Source organism: Prosopis cineraria, unplaced genomic scaffold (genome assembly GCF_029017545.1).
Source record: "Prosopis cineraria cultivar Desert tree isolate PC_DT_omini unplaced genomic scaffold, ASM2901754v1 PC5, whole genome shotgun sequence".
Taxonomy (NCBI): domain Eukaryota; kingdom Viridiplantae; phylum Streptophyta; class Magnoliopsida; order Fabales; family Fabaceae; genus Prosopis; species Prosopis cineraria.
Window position 1 is genome coordinate 32,482,481 of NW_026555336.1, and position 12,964 is coordinate 32,495,444.

The window sequence follows — 12,964 nt, forward strand, 5'->3', positions numbered from 1 at the left end:
TAAAAAATTAATTACCTAACTAAATTGACTTCTATCACTTGCCAAGTTGAGAGATGTAGTAATACAAGTTCATTAATTATCTTTATTTTGTAGCCAACCATGGCTCTAGTCTAAGGTATAGAAAATCAAACTAGTCAAAACAATTATTGAAGAGACAGCGATCCAATTATAGTTGAAATACGGATAGTATAATTATAATTGAGATATACCAAATATTGACATATAATATCGAAAGGGTAATATTAAACATAAAAAGTATTAATTCACAGATAAATGAAACATTTACACGTACACACACAAAACACAGATCTGACAAATTGCTATTTTAACTAAAGCTATGTTGTTTTTTTGCTTCACAAAGAGACAAAAAATACACTTCATTTGATCTCTATGACATTTTTAAAAATTTTTTTTAATATTTAAATAATACATTTGATAGAATATTAATTATATTTTTTTAATATTATTTTTATTTAAATTACATAAAACATAATGCAAATTTAAATTTTTTTATTTAAATAAGAATAAAATTAAAAGTATTCTTTCTTTTAAAGTAAATAACTTAATGCTCTTTCCCTTTATTCAAAAAAAGCATTTTTAATCAAATCTCACTCTAATAAAATAGTTATTTATTTTTAAACTAATCATATCTTTTCATATTTATCTTTATTTAATATGATATTTCACTTTAAAAAATTTAAAATGATTTATTCAATGAGGACACTTTTAAAAGAAATATAAAAATTATATATTAAAAGATTAAAAATATTTTATATTTTTAAACATTTAATTTTTTAAAAAATATTTTATATTTTTAAATGTAGCGCGTATTTTTTTTTTAGTTCTAGTGGTGTCATTAGAGGGGAGGTTACAGAGAGAGTAAAATCTAATCCACTAGACCGTCCAAAACTCTTCACCAGTCCATTGAGACGTGAATTCGGTTGAGTATTAATAAATTATCAATGCCATTCTCACGTTAGCTTTTGATTTAACAACTATCAATTCTGAGCGTAACTGTCTATTCGTGTGAATAGAATGGAGTCGAGAGGGTTGAAATGGAATTTCAATGTCTCTCAAAAGCTACAAAAAGACCTTGGCATGCTTTGGGTTCCGGTGGAAATCATGTTGACTCACGCTGTATCTGCTTCGACTTTGCCACTACTCTGAAAACTCCTCTCTCCCCCCCCCCCCCCACGCCCTGCACTGTTCACTACTCTACCCTTCAATAAATCCCTCACACGCTGCCACCCCTCTATCAGGTTATTCCTCGTTGATATCATCTTCTTGAAGCATATCCTGTTTTGGTTCTTGCGGAACTGTATTGATAAATCATAAGTTGGTAGAGAAACTTGGAATAGTGTGATACCCAGTTCATTCCCCCCCCCCCAATCTGTCAGCAGCTAAGTTTACCGTTTCATTGCGGTTTGTTCTAATTTTCTTGAAATAAAAAGGAATTGGTTCTCTTCACACTTCTTCTAATGACTGTTTCCTGGGCATTTTTAACGTGTCTTCTTTCATAATTTCTTCTGGAGCAAAGTTTGACCTCCAAGCTTTTTAATGTAACCGTTGGGATTCCAAATTTGATGACAGCATCAAATCCTTCAACCTGGGTTTGATTTCGTTGACCCTCTTAAAATATTGTCTGTCTGGTTCTTCTTGTTTTGCATTAATGAGAAACGCTCCTATAAATTTGGGTTTTTGACGCTGTCTCATGCCTCTGAATAGAAGTGGGATCTGGTAAATTTTGTTTGCTGTTGTCACTCGAACTTTTGGGGAATTTGTATTTTTAAGAGAGATTTATCAGTCATCTCTAAAAATTTATGTTCATATTGTACCTATGTAGCTTACCTGATAAAATCTTGAAAACAAAGCAGAAGAGTAACTGTTTCTCTGGATTGTGGCAGGTATAGACATTTTTTCATAGCGTTTGCAGCAATAATTCATCTTCACTAATGGAATCTTGGAGTTACGCCTCAGAAGAGAAAGGCTATGTGTTTTCTGATGAAATGGATTTCTCACTGGATGCATATATGAGAGGTAGAAGAGCAATGGTTGAATGGGACAGTAAAGCCTCTTATATCTTTGAGAAAGATGGGTTTGTTTCAGATAAAGAGGTAATTAAAAGCGTGGAGTTTGTGGACTTGGGGTTTCCTGATTTGTTCAGGAGGCCTGTTCGTGGTAGCCAGCCATTGGAAGCATCAAACTGTGAACAAGACAGCGATTCTAGTAAGAAAGTTAATTCCTCTCCTCATGTTGCTCTAAATTCACCTTCGGGAGAAGTAGAGTCTGAGTCAAGGCATTCATGTTCTCTAGTTGAATCTAAGATTCATGATTCTTCACTGATTGATTTAAAGCTAGGGAGATTAGGAGATTGTAAAGATGCAAGTAGTGGTAAAAATGACAATGAGGGGTTCACTTTTCAACCTATGTATCCGGCCACGCTTACAAAGAGAGCTCGCACTTCCAGCTTACCGACTCAAACACCTGTCTGTCAAGTTTATGGTTGTAACAAGGATCTTAGCTCCTCAAAAGAGTACCACAAAAGGCACAAAGTTTGTGATCTTCATTCCAAGACAGCCAAAGTTATTGTTAATGGCATTGAACAGAGGTTTTGTCAACAGTGCAGCAGGTTATTCATTTTTCCTTCGTCAATATTGCATATTTTTGTTACAATAAGATGATTATCTCATATACATGCATGCATGCATGCATACATACATACATACATACATACATATATATATATATATATATATATTTTTAAAAAAATACTCACAAGTTGCTTCAGTAGCGAGGATGTTGCCTGATCCTTTATCAAATTCTTGTAGTGAGGTTTTTAATGATTAAAGTCGGGTGGTAATTAGTCCCGCAGATCCTACTGGTGGGAAACAGTGGCAAATTTAGCGAAATACTTCATGCAATCACATAAAAAATCCAAGAAATATGTTTGCATTTAATATGTGTAAAACTGAAGCACCTTAACTTGTCTAACGGATTGTCCTTGTAGTAGTTCTTATCTCATTTGTTATACATATGGGAGCAAATCTTGACAAGGTGGTGGGCTTACAACAATGCTTCTTAAGATATCTATGATCAGATTTACCTGAATTTCTTTTGATGATTCAGTATTCTAAAGGAAATTTTCTGGTAAATAGTCCTTAAAATATAGGTCAGTTACATTCAGTTGCAAATCCATTCTTAAAAATAACACGAGGGACTTGATAAATTTTTGTTACTTTGGTTTTAGTGAACCAATGATTATCTGTGTTGTCATTGTTGATATACGGTAAGCTTCATGCCAAGATTACAAAAATATATGCCAGGATCTTTCTTTGCAACAATTTAATGATCTTTACGTCCTTTATGGTTAATTATTTTCATTTATGTTATGACAGCACTTGATTAATAGAAGTATGATGTTTTCGCCCATGTGATATAGAAATTAAAGAAATTTCCTAATGTATTCCAAGTATCCTTTCTTCCTAGCTAGAGGTTAGTGTTTGAAAATTGAACTTCTTGGTTGTTACTTCATGGATTGAATTGTATTTCCCTTTTGTTTTCTTAATTAGGTTTCATTTGCTAGCTGAGTTTGATGATGGCAAGCGCAGTTGTCGTAGACGCCTAGCTGGACACAATGAACGTCGAAGGAAGCCTCAGTTTGATTACATCTCTAGTAAACCACAGAAGATACTGCAGTCATGTCAAGGTATGCAAATCCTTGTCTCCAACATGACCAAAAACATAAAACGAGAAGGCTAGGGTTATTGGTGCATGCACACTCAAACACATATCATCTTTAAGCTATGATTCTTCCTCCCCTCTCCTTAACGCACTAAAAACAGGGTGAAAGCTTTAATGGTAGATATTCTACTGTTTGCAAAAGGAAGGTGTAATTTTTGTTCTCTGTCATAGTCTTTTATGTGCAAAGTTGGTTACAGTTAATTTGATAGTTAAGAAGTTTACAAATCGTACTTTCACATTGAAAATTTTTTCCCTTTTTTATATGTTGATGATCTTTCATTGCAGACATTGCTTTATCAGCTTTATTCTCTTGATTCTCCAAACTCATAAAGTTTTGTAACGAATGTATTTGCTTTCCTAGAGACTGTCTTGTTTTTTATTGATACATCCATTAATACGGATTCTTTGGTTTTCATAGCATGAGGCTTAATCAAGGTGGTTAGTTGTACGCTTTACGTTTTAGTTTTTAGTTGAAGCCTCTATACTGGGTTAGCTTTTTGTTGTTGATGCAAGAAAATATGGTACCAATAGGCATATTTTGTCTAGCTTTTTTTTTTTTTTTCTTCTCTTTTTATTTGTATCTTCAACGTGATTGGTATATGTTTGAAGAGGCTATGATATACGGCTGTTATAGCATGCCTCTCATCGGAGAAGGACAAACCAGGTTTGGGATGTTGTATTTGTTCCCTTCCGACATAATAAACAATAATTATCTTGATTTGTAACCTTATCATTTTAGTGGCAAAAAAAATAAAAATAAATAACCATGCTAGTTCAGATATGTCAATAGCCTCGTGAGTAGCACGTAGCTACATTAAAATTTGCTCAACTCAGCCTATGGTGGCCACGTGCACATCAGTCATATTGAAACCTCCTTATCTGCTGTTTATCAAATGATATTTTGAAAAATATACTTTGAAACTTTAGAAAGAGAATCAAGCAAGTCATTCTAGGATTTATTTTATACAGCAGATATCAATAAAAATTAGGCAGCATGGGTTTTCAAATATACAAGACAACAGCTGCACTTAAAGGTCCTGTAAATTATTTTATCAATTATCATCTTACTCTCTGTTATTGTGGTCCCCTGGGTGATATGTACCTTCTACCAACTATATTTATGTATTTGTCAAAATCTTCTATGCATCAATGCCGAGAGAAAAGTCAGGTCTTATTATTTTATCGCTGTAGATGGACTTGCTTGATTTCCATGTTCATATTTTCTCTGGAGGCTTGACCAGCTTAATAATGTCATGAAAAATTAACTGGTGGAACAATCTTTCTAGGTAGGGGTGAACTCCATATGAGGTTGCGTATGAAATAATGCAAAAAATTTCAGCTTCATTGACTCTTAAGATTAATCTATGCTTACTTTTGCTAATTGCTAAGTAATGCAACAGCTAAATGAAGTTACTCAATTTTTATCCTAAATTTCCTTTTGTCCACCGGAGGCACAGAAATACATAAAGGTTTCTGCTCCTAATCCTTCACCTGATGTCTTTTCTGATGCTGTTCCACCACTTGACCCAAAGTTTAATAACTTAATAGATATGATAGAGAAAAAGTCAAAAACGTACCCTTTTTTATCGGTTTCTCTTATACTGAATGGGTTTCCAGGTACCAAATATTTCGGGGCTTCATTACAGAAGAGACCCCAGTTTGCCTTTCACGACATGTTTCAAAGTGGCATTTTTTACCCGGGAAAGTATGAACAAAGCAATCAGATTGGACACATCAAATTTGAAGATGAATCAATTTACAGTTCTCAATTAGCAGTACCCATAACAAATGGTCAAGAGTTATCCAGGGCCTCCAACTCCAGAAGTTGTGCTCTCTCTCTTCTGTCAGCTCAGTCACAGGATCTAACATTCTACTCAGCTGGTTCCCTTATTTCTCAAGGCATCTGCGCACTGCACAGTGATGGCCAAGTTTCTGAAACACCTTTTGGGGTAAGCTCTCTGGACAAATATGTCCCAAGTCAGTCCTTTTCACGTGAGATAAACTCTGTGGAAGTTACCAAGAACAGACCCATAATGCCTTCTGATGCTGGTCATGCTCTTCAACTTGAAGTCCATGGAGATGATACTTACAAACCATCAGATTTGTTAAATGCCAAACATCATTTTCCTGTTGAACATGTTTCCACTGTTGATCTGTTCCAATTGTCATCGCATCTTCAAAGGGTGGAGCAGCAAAGAAATTCTCTTCAAGTGAAGCACGAAAATGAGGACAGCTGTTTTTTTCCAACCATGTGAGGACTGAGAGGCGTAAGCTTAGTTCATCAACACACCCATTTTATTGGGGTATCTTTGTTGTCATATCCTATAATATTTAGGACTATTTTCTCAATGAATGTCATTCATTTTAGCATGTTAGGGGAGGCTAGGAAAACCATAGCCATGGTAGTTTATGTTCAAGTAGAGGGGAAGGGAAATCAAGAAATAGACATCCATCTCTAATTGTATAGCACAGACACCACTGGCACATAAGAAGATCTAGCCATTTGTTTGAAATGTACAAGCAAATGCAGTTTCTTTCGTCTTGTGTAGCTATCCAATATTGAAACTGAAGCTCAACACTTCAACATGTCATTATGGCATTTATAGATTCAGGGCTTTTTGAGTTCACCTGGTAGACAAAGTCGGTAGCTAGACCCCAACAATTTTGAATAGAAATTTAAACAAGTCAGCGACAAGTTTCACTAACAAGTGTGCTTAACTGGCTTAGTTATCTTTTTATGATTGACTTGTAGCTCACACACACACACACAAGACTACAAGAAAATTTTTCCACTCTGGTTACGTTCCCGGCTTAGCCTATTGGAACAGAAATGCTGACAGTAAATGTACACTCTCCATTCTTTGACAAACAGTAGAGACAGAACAGGAAGGAAACAAAACGAGTGAAGAAATTACTTTTATCTAAGGTACAGGGAAATGAAGAGGACATAAACTGTTAACAATTGTGGAGCATGATGCAAGAACTGTCATGGATATCATTCCATGCATAATGCATAATTTTAAACAATTGTTAATTCTGGAGTGTTCTCATGCACTCAGGCCCCAGCTAGGTTCAGGGGTATATTCAAGGGGACTAAAAAAAAGATGCAAAATGGAATCAGGACACCAGAACAAAAGAAGGTATAATAAAATTCTCTCCCTGCTTTTCTTTCATGAGTTAATTTATTCATCTGGGTTGGCTCTTCAGTGATCCAAAAGAAGAGATAAGTATATTTAAGATTGGATAATTTTCAACTCCACTAAAATATACAGCAACATGAGTGATCTGTAGCAAGATAGTCTAGAAATGGTCCTGAAGGGCAAAATCACTCTTAGCAAATATTGCCTTAACATGGTCGTGCTTCAAATGTCTAAATATAGAAAAGAAGAAATTTCTATACTTGGTATATGCTTTTCCTTTTCCACTGAGGAATCCCCTTTACAGCCTGAGCATTCTTCAAAAGAAGCTATTCAAAAACTAGAATGAAGCCAGCAAATTCCCAGAGCAATACTGACTTTTCAAATTGCATGAAATACAACTTGTTCTTATTATATTGAAGCAGTCATCAACACACGTATATAGTTGCTGCAATATAATTATCATCAGAATTATTTTAAGCATCCATATTACTGAGTGTGGTGGGTCTTACTATACCTACCATGAGATTTTCAATTATTTTCTTCCAGCTGTTGCTTTCTGTGGTGTATCTGTTTATGATTGGAAGCTTGTGGAGACATTTATAATCACGATGGTTATTTTATTGACCTTTTCTTTTCTTTATAATTGCATATCTTAATCCTTATATCAGCAGCATCTTTCCATGGCTGCATTGGTTAGACATACACATGAAGACTCTCGAGTGAAGTTTTTGCTTTGGTGGGAGATAGGTGTCAAAAGTGAAGAAAAGTAGGGAATGTTTCTTCCCCATAAAAGTTTTATACACACACACACACACACACACACACACACACACATTATTGATTGGTTTTGAAATTTTCTCCCTTTCTTTATGATCTTATGTTGTTGGGGTTCAGTCCTTTAGCACCACTATCAACCTCTGATGAGGAAGGGAAAGATTTAAAATATGGGTTTTAAATATTTATTGTGAGGATCTTGTACAAAAATATAAACCATGGGAATTAAAGGGAAACTCTTAAAACGGATGAATTCAAAGAAAACGTAGGGGAATTATTCTGAAAGTCATTGATGCACACAGGATAGAACTTGATAATTGTGTCCAAATATGATTACTAGCATCTTGTTTGGTTTTGTTATTTTTTTTAAAATATTTTGTAAACCAATTTTTAAAAACTGTTTTTCAAAACAAATAAAATGAAAATATATTTGATTACATTAATTTAAAAATAATTTTATAATTAAAAAATAACCAATAGCAATGGTCGTTAGTTATTAATAGTGATGGTTTATGATAGTGGTTGGTTATAATTAAAAGTAATTTACGATAGTTAAATGTATTATGCTTTAAAAATAAAAAAGGAAAATAGTTCTAAGATGTTTTCATATACAAGAAAATATTTAAATCCAAAACATTGACCCAAACACCTTTTTTTTAAAAAAAAACAAAATACAAGTTTTTGAAAATAGAAATAAAAAACCCTTAAGTTTCTAGTATATGAACAAGAATTATGTTTGTTTGAGTAAGAGGTCTAGTTAGATAACACGAGATACATTCTTGTTTTAAGAATTACATCTGATTTTTTTTTTAACAACTTGAAATTGATTGTACTTTCTTTCTTCAGTTTATTATTGACTGTAAAGAAAATCATGTTCTTGCACAAAACTGAGGTTATACCCTGCTGGTGAGCATACCGCTTCCCATGCAACATGTTTTGGGCTTGAGATGGCCCAAATCCATAATCAGGAACTCACTTGGATTCATAAAGTTTTATTCATTTGGAGACAGCAACTCTATGTCAGGAAACTTTTTAAGTAAGTTTAGTAAATTTTTTTCTTTTTACTTTCGGTTTAATATCTTAAATCTTTGACTTGGACTAATCTGAATGGTAGCTTTTAAATATCTCTTTGGGAGGCATACTTCTTAACGATAATTTAATCATTACTGCATATTTAGAGCTCAAACTTCAAACTTTTTGTTAAATTAGATCAACCCCTCTCCTACTTAGTTGATTATGTAAGATATGTTGGTCGCTCAAGAGGAGGGTGAATTGAATGTCTGTTGATTTTTGACCGAAAATTCTTAATCATAGAAACTTATAATATGAATGTTGATAGAATAAATAGAGCTAATGAAGGTCAAAAGATAAAGAGTAATAAACAAGGAATTTATCCTTGTTTAGCCAAATTCACTGCCCTACATTTAGTCTTCAAGAACCTCCTGAGTTTTTTTCACTACAATCACAAGTTTGATTTGGGAATTTGTGAAGCCACAATACAATCTTAGACTTAATGTCTGTATTATTTTCCTTTACAAAAATTCTACAAGTTCGATCTATATGCTTGTGAAATCACTTACAATCTCTTAGGCTTACAAGTTTGTTTTTCTCTCTCTTCCAAAGGTAATTTTAGCACCCGCTTAAAATTCTCTAATCTTAAGTCTGCTCAAATAAATAATAGAAAGAATTTGATCACAAAGTGATCCTAATACAAACTTACTCATTGAGTAGATGAGTACATTGAAGTGCAATAATATTGAAAATAAAAATAGAGGTAGTTGAGAGTATTGAATATCACAACTTGCACACAATTATTTCTCTACTTTGATTTTCATAAATGAGTTCTTTTATAGTTGGAGTTGATAAGTGAACTGTTAGACTCATTAAAGTAGCCATTGGAGTTATCGTCTTCTCTTCTCTTGCGTCTTGCAAAGTTTTTGTTAGACATAATTAATTTTCTGTTGCTCTTTGATCTTTACCATTGTAGATGTAAGTATAAATTTGTAGCTTTGCCATGACATTGTTACCCGAAAAGGATAGTGGGAAATGGTAGCTTTTCATATGGGTTTGTGTGTTAGAGCAAAACACAAACATAATGACATTTCATGTATTTAATGCTCTTACAATATTATCGTTGAATATTATACCGAAAGAACAAAGACTATTCGGGAGTAAGGATATTCAGAATAATCAAGACATGTTTAATCTAATTTGAAGTTCTGTTTAAAATGATTCTAGGAAGATTAAATGACTAACACAACTCTCAGAAAATGAGAAGAAAGAGATTTTAGAGAGAATTGAAATTTCCCTATTACAGACGCAATAAATAGAACAAGTTTCTTCATGTTTATTCTTGAATAAATAAGCTTATTCCGAAATAGTGAAGAATAGAACAGTGAGAAGTACATGATTGGTTCTTTTAGAATATAGTTCTCATATCAAAAGAAACTTACACAGATGGTGGTCTGAAAATATTTATTTGAAAATAAGGAAAGCTATTTCTAAATAAGCTATTTCTCAATAAGAAACTTTAGGATGACATAGTGAGAATAGTTTTGAAAGAAGATAGCCACTATTTCAAAATAAGGATAGTTACTCCCAAATAAGCTAATTCTGAATAGGCAAGAGAGCTGATTATTTAGGAATAAGGAATACACACAAGAATAAGCTATTTTGAAATATGGAAGCTCCTTCGAAATAAGGACCCGTTCATCGAAATCTCACATAAGCTTTTAGATTTTGAATATTTGATTATAAGTTCAGTTGAAATACTTCTTAGGGAATTAGGAAAGGTCTTTAAGGAATTAAGATCAAGTCAAATACTTAATCTTTAGAGAGAAACACAATATGAATAGATTAAAGAAAAGCTCACATGTTTCTTGGCTATATGTGAATAAGGAATGATAAAAAAAGTTTTAAGAGTTTAATCCTAACTAACGTTTGTGTTTAAAAGGATTTTAAAAAAGTTATAGAGTAAACACAATACTTAGAAGGTGAAAGGATAGGAATTAGAAGGAGTTTCAAAGATTGTCTGTTATTCACGTGAGAAACAAAGCATTAGAATCTATGCTTATACTAGAATAAGCAAGCTTTTTTCCAAATAAGACTGGCTATTCTCAAATAAGGCTTGCTATTTCAGAGTAATGGACATAGATTTAGAATGTAGTTTCAGTCAATTTCTAAAGGTCAAAACTTTTTTGTTTTAACTTCAAATCATGCAAATTGGAAATATCTAGATTTTTAGTTTCCAATGAAATAAGACCCACTAAAAAATTCAAAGTATTTTGAGAGATATGATTAAAATGGTGAACAAAGGTTAAGGACGTTTTACAAAGAATCTGGATGCATTAACAACTAATTTTGAAAAACCATAGCAATTTCATATAAAACTCATTTTGAATGAAATAGATGTAATTGGGAAGATTTTCAAGTCTATTTTTAAATGAAAGAAGTTTTACATTAGATGAATTTATATATTAAGAGATATATAGAAAATACTGAATGAAGATCAAAACATAATATCTCCAAAACTTTTAACTCAAATCATAAACTTCAAGTATTAATAACATAACTCTACTTTGAGTAAATATAACCTTTGAAAAAACTTTATGAAGTTAGTTTTCAAACAATATTTAAGAGAAAATATTTTCAAAACTTGTGAGATAAAATTGATTAAAAACAAGATTAAGGTTATATCTCACTATTTATTTTAAAACCAAAATGTGTGTTAATATTTAAAATAAATGTATATAAAAATAATGAGTTTAACATAAAGATTAGAAACCAAAATGTGTGTTAATATTTAAAATAAATGTGTGTTATGTTCTTTATTCTTGAGTGAAGCATGCTAATGATAACAATGGCTTTCTCTTCATACTCATTCACATTGGATAACCTTCAATAATACATCACTAATAAAGTGGTTAGTCCAAGTATTGATATGCATGGAAATAAATATAAATGATATTATGTCATGCATGCATTTATTTAATTAATTTATATTTATTTTTATCAAAATTTAAGCTAAACCAAATGTCATAATACATTATGTCCAATAGATTAAAGCGTCCAGTAGTGGTAAATTAAAAAGTGTTTGAATAATATTATAGGAAATATCAAAATTTGTTTCCAGCCCACATTTCAAAAGTAAAAAGTTATGAAAATCTAGACGTTGGTGAATGTGCTTTTGAAGAGCAAGAGAAATCCAAACAAGATTGTGATAACATGGGATCCATAAAAGGACTTGTATAAATCCAAACGCTGAAACCAAACAGCCGTTATTTTGGGACTGAGAAGTGCATCTGAAAAAAAGCCAATATTTGCTGTTAGTTTACTCAACAGAGATTGTAATGTTTCCATGAGTTTTATGTATAGAGAAGTGAATATCCTCGCTGATCTTTTAGCTAAATTTGGTCATACTCTAGTCCAGGAATTTTGTATCTTTGATCATAAGCCATCTTTCATAGGAGATATATGATGAAAGATTAGTTAGGGGATGTTTGGTTTTTATTTTCATTTTTTTATTTTTAAAAGCTGTTTTGCAATATAGTTTTTAAAATTGTTTTTCAAAACAAAATAAAAAAATCCATTGTTAATTTTGTGTTAATTTAAAAACCAGTTTTATAACTAAAAATTGGTGGATAATTATGGTTGTTGCTGGTTAATGGTGGTGCTTATGATAGTAATTGATCAAGATGGTTGCAGTTTTCAATATATCAAATGTGATGTATTTTGAAAATAAAAAAATAAAACAAAAAATAACTTTAAGATGTTTCTATTTTTTTTAAATAAAGAACACATTTAAAAACAATTAAATTCAAAACATTTATTCAAATGAGTTTTTAAAAAAAAAAGAAAAACAAAAACCAAACAAGTACTCAGTTTCTTCTGTTTTTAGTTTTCCTTGCTGTGGCTTTTTTCCGTTTCTGTAAGGACCTTTAATTTCCTGTTGAATGAAGATTCATAATTTATTTATTTATTTTTTAAAAGCCTTCTCACCCAAGTCAATATAATCAAATTAATAACTTTAACATGAACTAAACAGTAGTTTCAGAAATTATGCCATAAAATATATTGGTAGTTAACTACTCGGTATGAAGCTGATAGTTCTGATCACTCATTTGAATTTGAGCCAAGTCAAGCCCTAAACAAGGGTAGCCTCTCCTAAACACATCATCTCTATTCACATCGGTCGTCCAAGAATCAAACCCTTTCTCATTATACGCGCGTCGCAGACTTGTATAGTTCTTGTTCTCTGGAATTGATTTCGTGGCCCTGACCTTGATTTCTCATTCCTGCACATAAATGCA

General features: G+C 32.2%; 1 protein-coding gene across 2 annotated transcripts; it reads left to right on the forward strand.

The window, feature by feature from the left end:
• The first annotated feature begins 1,116 nt into the window (after window positions 1-1,116).
• Window positions 1,117-6,368, forward strand: LOC129311487 (squamosa promoter-binding-like protein 6). 2 transcript variants are annotated; one of them, XM_054953817.1, is made up of 4 exons: window positions 1,117-1,259; window positions 1,905-2,629; window positions 3,570-3,706; window positions 5,359-6,368. In XM_054953817.1, the coding sequence occupies exons 2-4, from the start codon at window positions 1,953-1,955 to the stop codon at window positions 5,994-5,996; spliced, it is 1,452 nt and encodes a 483-aa protein (XP_054809792.1). In that variant the 5' UTR covers window positions 1,117-1,259; window positions 1,905-1,952; the 3' UTR covers window positions 5,997-6,368. The 2 variants fall into 2 exon arrangements, with proteins under 2 accessions (XP_054809792.1, XP_054809793.1); XM_054953818.1 differs by lacking the exon at window positions 1,117-1,259 and having other exon boundaries at window positions 1,354-2,629.
• Window positions 6,369-12,964: the final 6,596 nt, after the last annotated feature.

What these genes read in the sequence shown, in the direction of transcription:
- LOC129311487 (XM_054953817.1), top strand. Translation starts at nt 1,953, where the DNA reads ATGGAATCTTGGAGTTACGCCTCAGAAGAGAAAGGCTATGTGTTTTCT. An exon ending in TTTTGTCAACAGTGCAGCAG is followed by an intron (nt 2,630 to 3,569) that starts GTTATTCATTTT and finishes TTTCTTAATTAG; the next exon opens with GTTTCATTTGCTAGCTGAGT. An exon ending in GATACTGCAGTCATGTCAAG is followed by an intron (nt 3,707 to 5,358) that starts GTATGCAAATCC and finishes ATGGGTTTCCAG; the next exon opens with GTACCAAATATTTCGGGGCT.